Consider the following 19872-nt stretch of genomic DNA (forward strand, 5'->3'; position numbering starts at 1 on the left):
AGGGCAGACAACACTCTCCCTATGGCGGTGCGACTGGTGGTGGTGGTGTTGGTTGTATGCCTCGACAACAAGGACATGCTCGAAGGGGGGGTGTCGACGCACGGATGGACGAACGCCAACATCGTGGAGAGCCCAGCTCGGACTTTGAGTCGACAGAGAGCCACCATTCCGATGCGGACATAGCCATGTCCTCAGGTCGCTCCTCGAGCCACGTCAAAGCTCTGGTCACCTTGGAGTCCATCGAAGCCCAGCTGAACAACATCCAACTCAACATGAAAACACTGAGGGAATAAAGGTATGATGACATGAATGAATTGGTTGCTTATATCAATGACCTCCGATGTATTCAGAATGAGATCTTGGACTCTATAGAAGGCCTTCGGCAGCAGCTCTGGTGCACAAATGACCATCTCCGCGCCCTAGAGACTCGGGTGGAACACATAGACTATCACATACACGAGTAGACTGCATTCTTTGTTGCTCCTCTTGCATTTCCCCCAACCCCCCTCCTTAAGGTGTATTTTTACTCCTTTTGTGCCGACAATAACCAATAACACCAACTGTCTTGGCTTCTCTTCAAACTTCTTACTATTTAGAGCAAAATGCGTGCTAACTCTTAAGTATGTAACACTGTAACTTAGATATAGCTTACGTGATGTATTTTATTAACATTTATGCTATAATAATATAATGCATTTTTTTTGAAAAAACAAAACATAACTCACTTCCAAAATTGGGTGGATCACCACTTTACCAAATAAACCCCAAACGCTAATGTTAAAGTCGGATTTACTCCCATCACAAAATGTTATTTGCCCATCACAAAACCAATTCACCTGTCAACCTAAACCTACACCTCAACAAACTTACACTGATTGAGACATATCCAGACAGACATGTGACGTTTTCTTTGGGTTGGGCCCTCTCCACCGTGGCCTGCCTTCCCAAATTGTACAATCATTTTAAACCCAACATCCTACAAATAGGATCATTTGGAGCCTCATTTCACTCGGTTTTTCTCTCAGTTTTGAAGCGGTGGAGAAATGGTCTGTAGGCAAACTAACCTTTTCTGAAGAGCAGGCCTTAGAATTGTAGGGTAATTTGCAGGGGACAAAATGGCTTACAGAGCAGATGATGACTATGATTATCTCTTCAAGGTGGTACTGATTGGGGACTCTGGTGTGGGCAAGTCCAATCTGCTGTCGAGATTTACTAGGAACGAGTTCAGTTTGGAGTCCAAATCCACCATCGGAGTGGAGTTCGCGACTCGGAGTATAACAGTCGATGATAAGGTCATAAAAGCTCAGATTTGGGACACAGCTGGTCAAGAAAGGTGCGCTTTTCTTCTTGGTGCCCTTAAGTTGTAGGGCTATTTCTGCATCTTGATGCCAGGGTATGGTACTCTAGGGTTAGGGTTTTAGGGAAGTGTTTGATCATTTGACGTTTTTCGTTGGGGTTTTGTGAACTGTCCTTCTTGTTTGTTCTCTTCAAAAGAACCAATAATTCAATAAACACGCGGGTTCTATGATCTGTTCGTGTTCTCTGTTATTCGATTCTTTAGCTCAATGAACTTATATTCGGTAGATTAGGGTGTTCCTTAACAGGGCTGTGTGATCTGGGATTCCTACTACTGGATTTCATGAAGCTATTGTTTGTGAGTAGCCTACAATGTTTTAAATGTTTTTTCTCTGCATTTGATCTGAGTTTCTTGTCTCGAGTTTTCATAATTCAATGAAACCATATCTTGCAAGTAGTTTATGGCCTTTTTAACTGTGTTTTTCTGTGATCTATCTTTTCTGTTAGATTTCCCAGCCAGTAAAATTTTGTTGCGAATAGTTGCTGCAGTGTGTAGGTGTTATTTCTGTGGACCGTGATAGCTTATAGATTTTGGTTACGAGCTGGCGAAGCTCAGGATCAAACAAAACTTCATGATTACTAGGAACCGATGTTCTTATTGTGGCCTGGGATGCATGCTCTGGCCGTTTACGAATTTCCGTTCGTTTGGTATTCATGAATTGCAACAGCCGCGTATGAATTTCTGAACATCTGGTGCTGATACTGCACTGGTCCCCACCATAGGCCATCTTGTGCTTAATGTTGACGTTGTTATAGGCCGAACACCGGGATCTGTGTTTTTTTTGGACTTAATATAACACAACAGCATAAGTAGTTTAATCAGAAGTGAGTCTTATTGCGAAATGCTGTTTTTAAGTAGAAAACAATATGGGCATTGGGCTATCTGTGGATTGAATGGTATGCCAAGCTGAACCGCCCGGGTTGAGGAGAGTACACAATTGCAAAACAATGTGGAATGACCGCAAAGAGGGAGGCACACTTTTGCAAGCTGAGGTGGAAGGACCACAGGGAAAATTCGCAAGCCAAGGTGGAAATACTGCAAGGGTGATTTGCATTGTCATGGGCAGGTCCCAACTCAAGGTCGATAGCAACCCCACAAAGACCACAGGACCAGATTGCAAATGACACGAGGTTACAATGGCAAGGATACAGAGTGCAAGGAAGATGATTTAATGTGGAAAGATGAACTCTTCACAGGAAGACAGGGAAAATATGATTTCAGTGGTTGAAATTCTCTAATCTTGACATGGTTGTTGAAATTCTGTCCCAGCAGCAAGAATGGCACTGAGAGCAGAAGTTGGCCTATGGAAGTTGAATAGTTTTCCAGTCTACTTGTCCAAGACATTGGTTTTTCTAGCTCCACCACCAATTAGAATTTAGCAGCGAAAATATTTGAATCCAAGTTATGCCTGATATGGGGACACAGCTATGGATATCAAAATGGAAGCAAATTTGGGAAATGTTACTTTCCAAATTTTAGGACATTCGGAAATATATATAATATATATATATAGAGAGAAAATTTGGTCTATGGGATAAAGGGTTAGAGCTTTATGGTGCAGATGTTTAATAAAATCATCCGTAAGGTCCATGGGACAAAATTGTCTATATTTGATGCACATGAGAGATCAAAGTCCATGACCACTACTTGAAGCTCAACATCCTATGGTGAGAAAAACAGTTGGTAACTTGGTTTGGAACAAGCTGGCATAGGTTCAGTTGGAGACAGGAAGGTGGGGGCATGTTATTTTGTGTGGAAAGCTGATTTGCATTTGTTTTAATTTTCTATTTTTCTCTTTGGTAAGATTCGTACCCGCTTAGTGTTACCTGTGTCTATAGTCATCCCTACATATGAGCAAAATATATCCAAAGCCTGTAGGAGAGTCAAAGAGATCTCTATAATCAATATTATAAACCTATTAAATTATTAACATAATATTTAATATTATATATATATATATATATCTTGCTCCCATTATAGAAATGGTTGCCAATGTTGCAAAAATTATTTGAAACTAGTGTTGCAAACATCCTAATTTTATTGAAATAGTGATCTTTTGACGTAGATGATTATATTGGCCAAAAAAGTTGGCGATTATTTCTAGGGCAAAAAATCACTCCTGATTTTATTGTAGGCCATGTGGAAAAATCATGATTTGATGGAAAAAAATTGTGATTTCAAGTGATTTATTTTTATTTTTTCTTATTTTTACGATTTTTGGGCTTTTTTGGACCCTTGTTGATTTTATCCTAATGCTAATGCTTGCATATTGGTATAAATCCTTTTTCCAAGGAGTTGCGGCTATGGAAAATGTGAGGAGAGAAAAACAAGTGGGTTTATTTTATAACCAAGGAAAATATAAATATCCCTTCGGGCTTCTTTTCTTTCATCAAAATATTTTTATTTTGAATCATTGCTTAGCAGTTATGTTCTTTTATTTAATGTCCAAAAGCCTTTTTCTTAGCTTTGAGAGGTTGCTTGGGATCCACATAGCCCAAAAGCTCGAGTAGGGATGGTGAAACTATTCCTACGAGCCTAAAAGAATTGAGAAATGGTTGTGAAACATTTGAGAGATGGTAATGAAATGTGTTGGGCCATAAATCCTCATTAGGATGGTGAAACAACCTTTACATGCCTGAAACAACTGAAATTTGACTATGAAACACTTGGGAAATGGTTCTATGTTGGGCTGGAAACCTTTGGCTTAAATGTCTTATCTAAGGGATTTTTGTTTTGTCAAAATTGCCTAGGACTAGTACTTGGCCTTGTTTGCCTAGTGTTCAAGAAAAATTGTGTAGGTTTAATTAATAATGGAATATCACAAGATAGCCCAATTTGGTTGTATTACCCAATGCTCCATAGGGACGTGTCTCCTAGTGTGTGGTGCACGTACCTCAGTCTTCTCATGCACCTGGGATGGGGGAATCAGGTTGCATAGGGAAACATTTCCCATGTCCATTTTGGGGAGACGTAGGGGAAACATTTCCCCAGTGTGGGGGATGTGGGGGATGCCTTTTCCCAAAAGGGGTGCTTTTGTGTGCCCTCTCAAAAGGGGATGTGTCCCCTTCAATTTTGTCTAATAACCCTTAAATTAAAAAAAACATAAAAAATTTAAAAAAATTAAAATTAAAACTAAAAAGAAAAAATACATAATAAATATCAATACCTAAACTAATTGGCACTCCCTAACTCACTCATTAGACTTACTAAGCTTACCTTTGCTTGACTTGCCCTGCGATGCTATTTGGCTTACCAGTAAATTGTTGCCTCTCCTCCCCTGTGACCCTCCTTCAATGATCAGTTGTCCATTATTAATTTTCAGTTTTGACTTTTGAGTATTAACTCTAGATATCGAAGACCCCAAATTGATTATTTGACTCATCATTCTTTACTAATTTTCGAGTTATATCAATTTACTATCTCAGTGTTCTAACTTCATTATCTACTATAGTCTATTTTGTTTAGTACTAATTAGATTCTAGAGCGATGAATGATGAATCTAAATTTTAAATCAATTTAGAATCTAGAATGATGAATTTAATTTTTAAATCAATGTAGATTTTAGATTGATGAATATTGATCAATGTATTTCATAATTTCATTATTGAATTTGGTGGTGTATTGAATGATGGGTATGAATGATCTACGTATTAGTATAAATGATGAGTATGGATTAGTGTATTTCATTATTTAAGTCAATCATATATGGATCAATGTATTTATGCTTTATTATTGAATATGAATTTGAATTTTATATATATATATACAAACAAACCCTGACATCCCCTGTCCCCCTTAAATTTCCCTAAAATTTGAGGGTAATCCGACACGTCCCTTCTGTGTGTGTCCCTGCACCTGCGTTCTCCTGTCTTGGAGTCTTGGTGGGACATGGGTATTACCATAGCACCATATTCTTTGGGGGATTGGGATTAAACACAAGTCTTTGCAATAAGAGTGAATTTGATTTACTGCTTGACCACGAGTCACTTGACACACCCACATAGATAACATAGTAGTATTTTTGTGTGTGCGTGTGTACTGTCATCTTTTTTTTTGAGGAAATAAATCTGCCTTCCTCCCAGCCCAAGGGATAGAGTGAGGTTGCTGGTACCGGGCCAGTCCACAAGTATACTCACTTAAGATTTCACAAGTCTCAAAGTCAATTACAACAATATTTATCAAGCCATTATAGCTCATCATGTCACTAGCAGGTATTTGAACCTGGGTGGGAAAGATAATAGCCATTCTACCCAACCACTCGAGATAACCCCAATTGTTGCATGTGTACTGTTATCTGTTATAATACACACATATAAACTCTGCCACACATTCTGCGGTCGTCTCTACTTTAAAACCTCCTCACACAACAACAACAAACAGAAAACACTGAAGAAAACATTGGGGTGGGTAAAGTATTGCAAACAGGGAGGGAGGTTAGAAATGTTTAGCACCACACATGCTTTGACTGAACCTGAATTCTAGCCAAAACTCCACTTTCTAACACTATACTCATTAAAGAAGCTGCTTTGACTGAACCTGAATTCTAGCCAAAACTCCACTTTATAACACTATACTCATTAAAGACGCTGTCAAGATTGCAAAGAAGCCCAATAACATTAACTGAGAAGATGGATATAAATTCAGCCAATCCTGGCACCATATTTTTAATCGTCTTACAAACATAAATAACACTCTTAATTTGTGATCTCCCCCAACTTTTGATCTCTTTCTCTCGTGGCTCTCTTCTTTCTTGATAGTTGATACCTTTCCCGAATCCCTCTCCTTATCGATTGCGTTTTTTCTTTTGATTTTTTTTTTTATCTACTTTATCTTTCCATCTTTTCCTGTTGTTTCTTTTTCTTGTTAGTTCTTTTTCTCTTTTTATTATTAAGTTGTTTTGCCTTTATATTCACGTCCTTCATTGTATCCTATCATATTGCTGTTTAATGTTAGTATTATTATTCCCTTTTGTTTAATTTAGTAAAAATTGTAAATTTTTTCTCCTCATTTTGTCCCTTTTTCTTTGAGCCTGCCACTAGTTTCCTTAATATTTCCCATATATTTTTCTGAGGCTTTTCACTCTTCTATGCCCCTCGCGCTCCTTAGCTGTTTTTTCTTCGTTGCTTGGGTATCTTCTTGTCTTTTCATTCTCTCTACATTATTTTTATTACTCTCTTCCAATTTCTTTGTAATTTTTTCGTCTTCCTGATTTTCCTATTTTCTTTTCCCCAATTTCCTTTACCCATTCTCTGATTTTTCTCGTTTCCTTGGCTTGAAGCCTCTTCTTAAAACAGTATGATACATAGACTATAGCATGTTATCAAACAATGTGATAATATAGCATGTTTTCAAACAATGTGAGGTATTCATTTCAAGGCAGATTTCAAGGAAGATGGCAGGTTGATCATGATGTAGAGTTGAAATATTCATATGATGAGGATGTAGACCCATTTATGTATATGTAGTTGGACCTAATCTAGATCATCATATCAATAAAGCGATCACTGATGAGAAACTCAGTTCTGTATTTATGTTTATCTATTTTGTATAAAGCATGATGGATCATGATTTCAGTCTTTAAATTTATAAATTATCAATGATTTCAGTTTATGTTGTGATTCATGAATTATCTTGACTTCTAACTTTAAATATGATTCTAAAAATTAAAGAAATATTATTGTGTTTTTTGTATGGGGTGTTTCCCCACTGTATCCTGATCCTGGATTTTCAAAAATCTGGTGGATCTGTATCCATATTCATACCCATATCTGTTTCGTGGTAACTTAGCATTATTGATGAGTGAAGCATTCACTCGAAATGTGCTGGCTGAAAATATCTCACATAGAAGAATTGTTGACAACATATGAATTTGCGAGATAATAGACTTTAGTCAAGTTAGTGGTTGGCCAGATGTGGGCTAGTTACAAGGGGGTAATTAGAAGTTAGCGGCTTCTGGCTTTTTTGCAGATAGGTGTCAATGTAATGTTTTGGCAATTTGTAATACAAATTGTGAAATAGTGTTGTTTTTACAAATTTGTTGTGGAATGTTCTAGGTACCTGTACTTATTATGCTTTTCATTTGCATTGGATTCTAGTTTTCTAGGCTAGTAAATCATATATTATTGTGCATAAAGAAGCGTGCTGTTTGTTTATAAGCAATTAAGGAACCCCCTAGTCACAGATTAAAAGTACTTATTTCAGAAAAGCGGTGAGTCTAGGTGTTTTGCGCAGTACAAATTTCCAATCCCCAAAATCAAATGATATCGGAATAAATTTGACACCCTTAAAATTTCAGATACACTGCGAAATGCCATAGTACATACTCAGCGTACTTGCAAGTATGGTAACTATGGTCTACCTTAGTTTTAAAAACTGGAACTGGACCACCTATCAAACCAGGGTGCGAACCAAAACCGGATCGAATTGGATTCGACCAGATTCAATGAACTGGAATTGAAAAAATACATAAAATAATTAATTTTTAATGGGAAAAAATATTTTTAAGATTTCAAACCATAATTCCAAACCATTAGAGACCAAATATGAAAATTTTGCTCATCTATATACCATGTAAAGGTGCATATATCGAAATGGTGCCAAATGCAATACATATCATCAACAAAATGTGCATAATCAATGAGGCTCGAAATGGCCTCTAGAGTCCATAAACAATGCTACAACTGAAGTTACTAGGCCATGACCCATTACAAATCACTGATCAACATCATTCATCAAAGATCTGCTTCTATAGCTATTTCCCTAGCCTTTGATTTCCCATACTTCTCAAACTTTTCAAATTATTCTGCCCTAATAGGTCCTATCGTTTCATCTGGTGCATCACAGAGTTACTCGGCCTCTTATACTATCCAAGTGTTGTTTCAACCTATGGATACCTCCCTCTCCCATTGGGTGCTCGCAATATTTGCACAACATTTTGCCATCAACAACATCACAATGAATCCATGCAGCATCTTTTGCTTTTGAGGCCATGGTGGATGATGACATTTTAGATTCGAAGGAAAAGAGATTCACAAATAGAAAAAAATATGCAACCAAGTAAAATGCAAATCCTATGATAAATTTGAAAACAAGAAAAAGGCAAATTTAGCCTACAAAAAGGGGTTGTTCTTTACTTTAAAAAGGAGAAGAAAACAAATTAAAAACAGGGGCATTAATCAATTCTGGAAATTTTAAAGAGAGAAATCATACCTGGAATCCGGGAATGAAAACTAGTTGCTAATGCCTCCTCCCAATGATGCCAATTCCATTAGACAGATCCAAACCAGCTCCTAAGATAACTTCGAAACTTGCTGCTGTTGCTACAAAACTCAGTGCTGTTGCAGAACTCTCCAAGCTCTCATATGGCCACAAAAACTTGAAATTTGAAGTGTGAGGCAAATAGGAGCTCAAGGCTGCACTTGTAAGTTTAGGAGGCCAAAAATTGGAGGGAAACTGCCCATGGTTTCCTGGCGAGTTTGGGACCTAACCGGTCCCCAAACTGGGTTTATTGGTCGGTTTGATGTGCCAACTTTGCTGACTGGCTGGTTTCACTGGTTACTGGTTCAGACTGGCTGGGTTTTAAAACTATGGTCTACTTACAATACGTGATTGCAAGGGTAGGGATATTGCAGGACATTTGCACTCTATTGCCAGGTATAATTTTAACCAGTATATATCATCACAGGCATTATCGGAGTTGCATGGAGTCCTTCTACAATAATCAAAATCAGGCATTAGATCTTTTCTGTTCTTTGATTCACAAGATGGAAGAAGTGACAGGTCACAGAACCAAAGGTTGTGGTCTTTTTGTTTTTGACGCTTGTCTATTTCAGTATTTTGCTGCAAGTATCGTGTTAAACTGTAGTTTTCTACACTTTGTAGAAATAAGCCTTTGACGCAGAACTTCAGTAGTATTTGTTCTTGGTAAAAAGGGCGCATAAAGGGTATACTGCATAGTGCTAAACACTGTTTTTTGTTTGTTATGTTCTTGCATATCATGTTCGGGAGCTCATCCAAATCTATAGATTGTATGCCTGTCTATTTCATTATTAGAAGATTGAGTATTTGATTCATGTTTTCAGATGTGCATTTTAGGTGAAGCTTAGTATCATCTTCCCACTATTCTTTTGAGCTGTGATGAAAAACTTTTTAAAAGCTACAAATCATGGTTACCAGACTTGTGGGCTGAATTTGTGATTGGTGGGTTCAACCTGACATGCTGTCCAGATGAGTTGTTACAGAGTGCAGGCAAGTCAAACTTGCTGACTTGGATTTGACTTGCGTATTCATGTGATTGTGTTAATGAGTTTGTTTGTTTGACCTGTAGAGAACCTTGTTGGGCTGAATGTTTTCATGACTGGCCAAACTGGAGCTCGATCTCGATGGTTTGTCTGGTTTGACTCTAAAAGAGGATGAACTGGCCCTTGAATCGGTTTGTATTTTGAAGTAATCTGATTCATAAACTGAGTTTTGTCAGCTGATTCCAATCCTAGTCCAGTCTGACCCTCAGCCAAATCTCTGAATCTGATTCCAACTTTTAAAACTTTGGTCGGCTTAGTTATAAAAGCCCAGAAAAGAGCCATTTTGCCATTTGGCTTTTTTTTCATCACTTTGTATTTATTTATTTATTTTATGTTGTTGCATTTACTGTGTTTTCCTGAGCTCAGTTGAGCTTTTGCATCTTTTCAGTGGGAATCTTTTGCTGTGTTGAGTCTGGTAACTATGCTATAAATTGAAACTTGAAGTTCTCAAACCATAGAATAGAGAGACTGAGTTTGAACAACCAAAGAACTGAGTTACTGGGATGTATGTCACTGGTTTTAAGGGGGTTGTTTTTGTTGGACAATCTCTAGCCATTAATTAGGCCCATTTCCAATTTTCCACTAGAATCGAAAAGGACTGTTGTTTGCATATCTATGTACTTGGATTTGGCTTGCAATCAGTCTTTTCTTGGGCAACTTATTAATTGCAACCATGGCCTAGTGTGTATCATCTGAAACAAGGTAGGTTTAAGTTTTATGATTTAGGTTTTGTCCCATGTCTCTGAGATGGCTTTCAAGCATATCATAATGCTGTATCCTGACAGTTATTGAAGTAAATCTCTGGAGTAACTAATTCTTGTGGGCTTCCTTTTTTCTTTTCCGTTGTACACACTGTTGCTTGTAGTTGAACTTAAAACTTAAAATCATCTAGTCAAATGGAGTGCTTACTAACCTTGCTGTTCCTTTTACTTTGCAACTTGATGTTGTAACTGATATTCGATGACATTTGGATTACTTTTGTCTATGCAATAAGAGTACTGTAATTTCATATTTTGTCTGTTTGGGCTGACAATGAGTTTTCCAACTTACAGTTTCTGTTAATTATAGTAAAATGAAAACGTGTACATGGCATCTCTCTTTAAATCTTGAATCTTGATAATATTTCTGCATTGTCCGAATGCTCACATTTTGGTATAGTTAAAATTATTTCATTGTTTGATTTTATTCGACAAAACAGATACCGGGCCATAACAAGTGCATATTATCGAGGAGCAGTTGGTGCACTGTTAGTTTATGATGTAACCAGACATGTAATCTTTGAGAACGTGGAGAGATGGCTTAAGGAGCTTAGAGACCACACTGATGCCAATATTGTGATAATGCTTGTTGGTAACAAGGCTGATTTGCGCCATCTTAGAGCTGTTTCTATAGAGGATGGCAAAGCATTTGCAGAACGAGAAAATACATATTTTATGGAAACATCAGCTTTGGAATCAACAAATGTTGAGAATGCATTCACAGAAGTAATTAGCCAGATTTACCGGATTGTGAGTAAGAAAGCTCTTGATGTTGGGGAAGACCCAGCAGCGGTGCCCAGTAAAGGATAGAAGATACATGTTGGCAATAAGGATGATGTGACAGCAATGAAGAAAGTTGGGTGTTGTTCTTTATAAGCCCAGAGTGCAGTGCTCTAAAGTGTTGTCGTCTGAAGCTTTTGCTTCTAAAGCGACTCTTTTTGAGGAATTGATTTAAATGTCAAAAGAAGGATTGATGGTTGCCTGTCAGTTTTAAGAGACAAGCACCCTGCTATTGCTCTGTATGATTTATTAGTGAACCTTTGCTGCTCTTGGATGCCTCCAAAGCGCATTGTTGTCATATAGCTTTTGTTGCTACTATACTTTTTAGCAAATATTTCAATGATTTGTATTGTGGTTATTTTGGACAGATCATGTCAAATATTTTGGGTTAATAGTATCTGTAAAGATTGAGCTGGCAAATGCAGTTCAATTTTGGTCGTTATCCTAATTATTCAAACTATTATTTCTTAATTTTGCTTACTCGAGTGGTTTTTCTCTTTTATTTAACTTTTTTCTAATGTTCAAGGCATGGCTTTGTTTACCATTTCTAGAACCTCTTCACAGCTCAAATGTCAGGGAAAGAACGTCATCTGTTTGCTTGCTGAAAATGCCTCTGTTGTCGAGAGTGCGATGAATGTTGGATTATTAGATCTGGTGAAAGTCTGATATTCTATATTAGGCATCGTTGTTTATAGTATATACCTCCATATGATCCTATGTTTTGACTGACACCACTAACTTGATTCTACCTTCAAATTGACCTATATGTGTGATAATGGAAACGACAGGAGTTTGGAGAAGATTGGCATTTGAGATTGGATTGAGGAGTTTGGAGAAGATTGGCATTTGAGATTGGATTGAGAAGAATGGTTTGTGACGGTTTATTGCATAGCTTGCAATATCCCTTTCAAGGCATATCTGATGATTGATTTTGTCTTCTAACCTCAGCATAGAGATATACATTCCATCTGAAAGGGCCACAATTTACATCGTGTCTATGAAATATTGATCCCATTTAATTTCAAAGCTAATAAATGGCTCATTATAACTGTTGAGTCAAACATGAAAATTTCCCGTGTCTAAGATATGGTACATTTTGATAATTAAAATGATTTATTAGTTTAAAATCTTAATGTTGAAAATCTGCAGTAGAAGGGTACACTCAAGATCTTTGAATTTGATTTGGCCATCTTGAGGGTATCAAATTCAACTTCATGCTTAGATTCTCACTGTAGCTGATGAACTTTTGGTCTTTGTGGCTTAGCAGCTTTTGCTCAGTAGCTCTAGTGAACTTGCACCCTAAGTTGTGGTAAATGGTAAAACCCAGGTGTTTGCCACTGCTTGCCGTTTAAACAAGGCAATCCCTACGTGTGCAGGCATTGTTAAGGGACTCGTTAACGTGAAGATCTTGCGTTTCTAGAGGTTTGTCTCTGGGTTATGGCATATTATCCTAGTCAGGGTGGCATCCAGAGTCGAGTTGAGTAGTTTAACTTAAGGTAGTAGCTTATTCCCAACCTTGTGTGATGAAATGTACTATATACCATGGTTTGATTGAATACCAATTTGATAAGTTGGGATCCACAGAGAATTGATGGGTTGAGGATGGAAAATGAGACTTGAACTTTGTAGTCTATTCTTTTCAATACAACCAGTTCCATTTTTTATCGTGTTTGTAACTTTGTAGGGAGCATCTCTTCCGGCTTTTTCTTGCCAGGTATCATTGAGAATTCATTTTTGATTTTTTGTTTGTTGGGAATATGTTTTCTATCGTTTTTTTAGTGAGGTCTCATTCTTGTGAGGCATCATTGAGGAATTCATTTTTGTTTCTTTCGGTGGTTGGGAATATGTTTTCCAGCGTTTTTTTACCGACGTGTCATTGAGGAATAGGCCTGTGCCCTTTGTGTGACCTTCAACGGTATCAAAAGGGTTTCGGTTTCTCATTTCCATTCCACGACTAACCTAAATATATTTTTTTTGGTCTAAACTAGTCTTTTGGATTTTTATTCATTCTTCTATATGTTATTGAACCAAGGATGTTTTTTAAAGGTTCTATTGTTGTCTGTAACGTATTCTTGTTATATATTCCTTTTCTACATGTTGTCAAGCTTAGTGTTAATTCTCATTTTAAAGCATTATAACATTTGCTTTATTTCTTGAATGGTTGTATATGGTTACACTGGGAACATTGGGATTCTACTGTGTATTAGAGTTTCGAATTAATTATCTGATTGCGCATAATGTTTAGAGGTTTGTTAGTTTGAATTAATACCTGTTTGTACAATGTTTAGATGTTGATCTGGAACCCTTCGAAAATGTCCTCAAGATTCTAATGTTAAAGGCAATGCATTCAAGTGAAGTGTGTAAGTTGTCCACAGTTTTATGATTTTGAAATTTATTGGTTCTGCTCTTTACCATTGTGCTTTGAAATTTATTGGTTCTGCTCTTTACCATTGTGCTTTGAAATTTATTGGTTGTGCTCTTTAGCATTGTGCACATGGGTAAGGGTGCTCTTATCACCTAGATAGTGATTTGGAACTTTGCTATTTATTTTTAGAAATTATAATTATGAAGTTATTAGATTGGAATTACACCTCTCAATTTGCATATATCTTTTCATTTTTTCTAACACCGACCTCCTCTCTCCCCTCCCCTCACCATTGTGCTTTGATTTTTTTTTTTTTTTTTTTTTTATCTAACACCTCCGCTCCCGTCCCATCCCAATATATATGAGGGAGACGTGACATGGGTAATGCTGATGCCATTGTAATGTTGAAGATAGATCATGAACATTATGAAAGCCATATTTGAGGTGGAGCAAATATAATGAATAACAATATCGAGTACATAAACTAATATTACACTAAACTAGGGATTGGTTCACATTTTTTTAATAGAACACTGTTGGTTTCAAATTAGAAAATTACACCAACATACATCCATCATAATCCTGGATCAATCTGACTTTGAATGGATCAAATCCTTGTAGGTGAAGACATAAAAAATTTTCACCAATGAAAAGGTTTGCACCTGCATGGATTTGACTTGCCTATGCACTTAATAGATTTGAGATTATGATGGATCTATATTGGTAATAGAAAAATGAGTTATCTAAGTCTAATTATTGTGGTTCTCCTTCACCAACTTTGGTGTGACTTTCTCTCAATTATATCCATTCACACATCTTCTAGCTCAACCCTCAACCCAAAACTTACTGTATTCAGCTTATTTTGTTCATCATGAAACATAATTGTTTGGGTTGGATTTCACATCACAACCAGACTCATCACAACTCATCACAACCAGACTCTTCTTAGATGTCATTAAATTGAATCATTCATTGTAAGTTCTTGTTTTCTTCCTTTGTGTGACAAATTAGCTATCTTGGCATTGGGCTTTTGTTGATGCAATTTAGCGAAATGCGAGAACTTGCAATTATAGTAATAAATTTGACATTAACTCATTAAACAAAAGTGTGACCATGACCAAATGGCTATCTTGGCATTGGCCTTTGTAACATCACATAACATGTTGTAGGCCCTTTGAAAAAGAAAGTGGGGTGTGCATGAAATCCCTGTTAGATGTGTACAAACATACGTAAGGGGTGGCTTTAATGAAATGAATGTAGACGTGCATACATGTGAATGGGAACCTATGAATTCAAGATATAGTCAATAAAGAATATACACGAATGTTTGTACATTCATAATCATTAAACTAAATTGATTTAATTGTTATTATTTTAACCTTTATAAACATATTACTTGGTGAGAACTTACAAGGATAATTGTTGATGTATTCTTAGAGAAAAATAGATCACTTGACATTTCCATGAAACTTTAAATTGTTCATCCAAACACTGTACCCATGTTAGTTACGAGTTTCTCATTGATTTGACCATAAGCGGCAACAAAAAAATCTTTTTTTTTTTTTTTTTCCCTTGTAACTAGCAAAAATATACCATTACCTTTATTACATTACTATAAAAGTTTTTTTACACGAAGCAACTAATTTAAAATACTAGAATGAGAGCTTTCATAATGTGTTTACACCCCTCCACGTTAATTCCTTTCAATTCTGAGAGAACTCTGAAGTTTTAAATATTAACAACTTTATTGCTTTTTCTTGAAACCCACTGTAAAACAATACCATGTAAAATAATACCATGTAATCTTTCACTGTACTCCCATGTTGTTCCAGTTCCATTTGAGAATCCATTTTGCAACCATTTTTGATCAGACAACCATCAAACAAATAAGTAAATAAAGAGCTGTAATATTTGCTTTATTTACAAGTTTTGAACTTGTGTAATTAGAATTTTTTTGGAAGAAATTTTTAATTCTTATTAATAAAAACAAATTAACATTCTTCATATGTTGAGTAGTATATCCAATATATCCTCCATTAGAATCCCCAATTTAGAAAATAGAAAAGACTCATTGATATTGCCCCACCCAAAAAACCCATAATATTAAACAATCCAAAGATCATCATCATACAATCCTTAGTACCTCACCCTACAGAGTAGGCAATATGTACATATCAGTGCCTTAAAACAGTGTAGCTGTCGACTAAGCTCATATGTGACTGCCATTTAAAAATTGTTCCTTGCTACCCATTAAAGGTTTCAAAATAATTGTCCATTTATAATATAAAACAATATATGTACAACATTGATCCCTACAAAGATCAGAGTTCTCGAAGTCTCCTCCCCCTTTAGGAATGATAAACAGAAAGAAATATGGAGGTCGCCGGAGCTGGGCACCATTAAGCTTAACTATGATGGCATAACTAAAGTTAACGCGGGTTTGGCCGGTTTTGGAGGTGTCTTTAGGAACTCAAAAAGGGAAATAATGGATTCATGAGGGTAACATAGGCTCAACAACAAACAATGCCGCTGAACTTCACGCTTTGGAAAATGGCATTACCATCGGGCACAAACTAAAGCTCAGTCCTTTGATCGTGGAAGGGGACTCCACTCTAGCCACTCAGATAGACAAAAAACTTCAGTAGGATATCGAGGTGGATAAAGTCTCGGACAATTGCCGCTTAAACAAAATTATACAAAGAATCAAACACAAAATAGACAACATGGCAGGCCTACACTTTCAAGCCATCAGAAGGAACAACAATAAGCTCGTCGACATATTAGCAAATGAGGGTACAACGGGGACCCTTCGGCTGAACTCCAGATCATGGTATGACCTGGAGGATAGTGACCTCCGTCAACTCTGCACAACCATCAATGACAAAGACAACCAGATTACCGAACAATAATTGTGTGTGCAACCTCCATCAACTCAAGGATGATTCTAAGTAATAGAAGAAGGATGACACTGTGACGCATATGCCCAGACCCATCCTTAGCATGCCAGATGCGCTGGCCTTTCTTGTCACCTCCCTCCTCCCCTGTGTGGTTGCTGCCATCTCGTCACATCCTCTTTGTAAGGCTCCTCCTCCACTTGCTCATTTCTGTACTTCGCACGCTTTCCCTTCTCGTCCCCCCTCTCCGCTCCATGCCTTCCTTGATCCCTAGGCTTCTATTTATTTCCCCTTCACCCTTCTCCCTCCCATCATTCCTGTGCTCTCACACCCCCTCGCTCTTCCTCCGCTCTTTGGTTCTTTTCGCTCCCCAGCGCCTCTGTTTCACTCATGGCCCCGAAGCACAGTTCCATCCCTGCCTCCAGTTAGGGGGGTGGGCGTAGTCGCGTAGCGTCCTAATGGCATTCTCTGGGTTTGCCCCCACAACTTTGAACTATGCGGCGGCCATAAACCCGGAAACTCAAGAGTGCATCACCAATTTGAAGCCCAAGCTAATGTTCTTCACAGAGAGGTAACGTCTGATGAAATAGATGCGAACTTTTCCTGGATCCCTAATCTCGCCCTCACCAGAGTGTGCGGCAACCTTTATGCGCGCACCATAGAAACATGGTGGCATATGACTCTAAGCATGAGTCTTGCAATGCAGGCGCAATATGAGTGCACTAAGGTGCTCGAAACTAAGATTGACAGTGTTACAAAAAAGTGTTACAAAAAAGTTTGTTATCTATGTTGATGTCGTCCACCATTATCGTTTCATTACTTGAGACTCTCCGCAGTGCAACGTCATCAGGAAGAAATCGACGACCAAAGTCCATTCAGCGGTTGAAGGCTAACCAAGTATCAAGAAAGAGACTGTTGGAGCCTCCTCCAGTCGTCTGAACACTACTACGCTACAAGAGGGGAATAGGAGACTCCCATAAGCCTGGACAAAGACCCGGTCACCACCAACCAAGAATGCATATGACAAGCTCTTTTTTGTCTCTTTTCCCTCGCGGAGGCCTGATTGTTGCAGACTCCTCAGTCTCGGAATAAACACCCCAGGCCTAGTCAGTATAGCAAAGGCTATGATCTATACTCTCTTTTTTGAGTATGTTGTAAAAAGGGTTCCTGTTTGGTTCTTGGAAATTCTCCACTGTATCTACCATAGGCTACAGAACCCAATTTTTCCAAAGCTTCAATGTAAAAGGAGAAACACTGAAGCCAGAACAGAGTATTTTGTTGGTCCTTGTGTCGGGCTCTCTCCCTCGCACAAACCAACCAATGCAATTACTCTCTTCTTTCAGTAATATATTATATCTTATTCACAAAAAAAAACATTGATCCCTACAAGATAAAATCAAAGAAAAGAAGGATGATCATAATTAGATGATTACACATTTTCAATACCCCATATATGCCATTAACTCACATATGTTGAAATACCTACTTTGGAGAGCCCATATGCTAATTCATTCATTTCCTTATAAACGTATTAAAAAAAGATTTGATCAAGAACTAATGTAAAGGGATTAGATCTCCTTGAAAATAGGCCTTAACAACAAATTCTCTGAAGAGAACACTAGCCGCCAACCATGTCTTCTCATCCACTAGACCTCTGAAATATTTGAATTTTTATAACATCTATTTTAGCTACAAGCAAGATAATTAACGTCAGAGCCATTACTATGCATATGTATTAGTTCGTTGACCTAATCTAAATTTAAACATTTGATAATGTGTCCCTCAAGTATAAAACTATACCTACCCCACTAATGTTAGGCCCCTATACTACTAGTGTAACCCCTTATTGTTATTAGTATAACCCACTTATTATATTGATGTACCCATGTAGTGCCCATATTGTTACTATTATGCCACATAGAAGCCCACCATTGTTACTGTTGTGCCCTACAATATTATTGTTATGTAGGCTTTGATTGTATTGGGACCACTTAGACTCCTATATATAGAAAGGAGGTATTTTCATTTGTATCATCCAAGAATTGTTCATTTATGTAATGTAAAGGAGGTTGCCCCCTCGAAGAGGCTGAATTATAAGGCGTGGATCTCTCTTTTCTATCTTTTTGTGAGCTGGTTTCATAACATTTGGTATCAGAGCTTTGGATTCTAGGGTTTCGCTGCTCCAAACAGGTCATCGTGGAATTTTCACTATAACTTTTTTTCTGTGATGTTTCAGAAGTCGCAAAAAAAACCCATTTGAGAAGAATTGGCGCTGAACCTTGGGTCCGAATTTCAGATCTTTTCGCGCGATATTTTCAGAGATATGATCTACGGACGTTGGTCTTTTTGCAGACTCCTGAATTACACTCAAAACAGGTGACCTGGGGAAAATCGTCATAACTTTCTTTCTGAGCATCGGATTGAAATTTCGTAAGAAGGTTCAGAAAGAGGACGGACTCTAGTTTCTGTTTATATATTTTTCAAAGTCAAAGGTTGAAATAGTGACACGTGGAACTTCATACAAGTTCGCTCTACTGAACTAGTCTATAATCAGGTCACTGCGAGAGATTGTGCATAACTTTTTATTGGAGAATCCAATTTGGATCAGACTTGTGGCAGTGGAAAGAGGACAAAGAGGGATACTACAGGTCACAAGTTCAGATCTTAAAGATCCGAAAGTATAGAGTTACAGTCGTTTCAAGGTAGATCTCCTAAAATCAAGAAAAAGCAAGATGAGGAAGTTTGATGGCAAGGATCCGGTAAATTGGATACTTCAGATGGAGCAATATTTTGATATACATGGTGTACAACTGTTACAAAAGGTATGTATTGCATCTTCCTATTTAGAACCAGATCAATTTTTATGGTACAAAGGGCCTTGTTCTCGTAAAAAACTTGTTACGTGGTCAATTTTCACGGAGGAAATGATAGCACATTATGAGGATATAAAGAGCAACACCTTCTTTAGAGCAACACCACAACAATTGGAAAGAGTAAAAGGGCTTTGTGACATAATGGAAAGCAAAATTATGGAAACCAGGAAGCATACCCCTCACAACTATAAAGATGGAAGTGTTGTTTCTCCCAGCCTTCCACAACCTACAAGGGTTACCCCACAACAATTGGAAGAAAAAAGAGAAAAAGGGCTTTGTTACAATTGTGATAGCAAATGCACTAAAGGTCATAGGTGTGCTGAGAAGAAATTATTTTACATAGAATATGAAGAGGAGGAAGAAAAGGATCAAGAAACATCAAAAGAAGAGGATATACGGCAGGACACCACCCCAGAGAAAGAAGAAATGAATCAAACCATATCTTGTAAAGCATTGGCAAAAATTACCACTCATCAAACTCTCAAGATAGAAGGACATATCAAGAAGAAAAAGGTGCAAGAAGTGAAAGATCACATCGAGAAAGA

The 19872-nt window shown here is 37.4% G+C and overlaps 1 protein-coding gene across 1 annotated transcript; it reads left to right on the top strand.

Annotated features, from left to right (window-relative positions):
* The first annotated feature begins 989 nt into the window (after positions 1 to 989).
* On the top strand, positions 990 to 11666 carry LOC149160226 (ras-related protein RABA1f). The gene is made up of 2 exons (XM_089436676.1): positions 990 to 1333; positions 10856 to 11666. Exons 1-2 carry the CDS (start codon positions 1116 to 1118, stop codon positions 11223 to 11225), a joined length of 588 nt encoding a protein of 195 aa, XP_089292802.1. The 5' UTR covers positions 990 to 1115; the 3' UTR covers positions 11226 to 11666.
* The last annotated feature ends 8206 nt before the right edge of the window (positions 11667 to 19872 follow it).

This window comes from Pinus tabuliformis, chromosome 5_2 (genome assembly GCF_031772625.1).
Source record: "Pinus tabuliformis cultivar Carrire ecotype Pingquan chromosome 5_2, CPIR1, whole genome shotgun sequence".
Taxonomy (NCBI): domain Eukaryota; kingdom Viridiplantae; phylum Streptophyta; class Pinopsida; order Pinales; family Pinaceae; genus Pinus; species Pinus tabuliformis.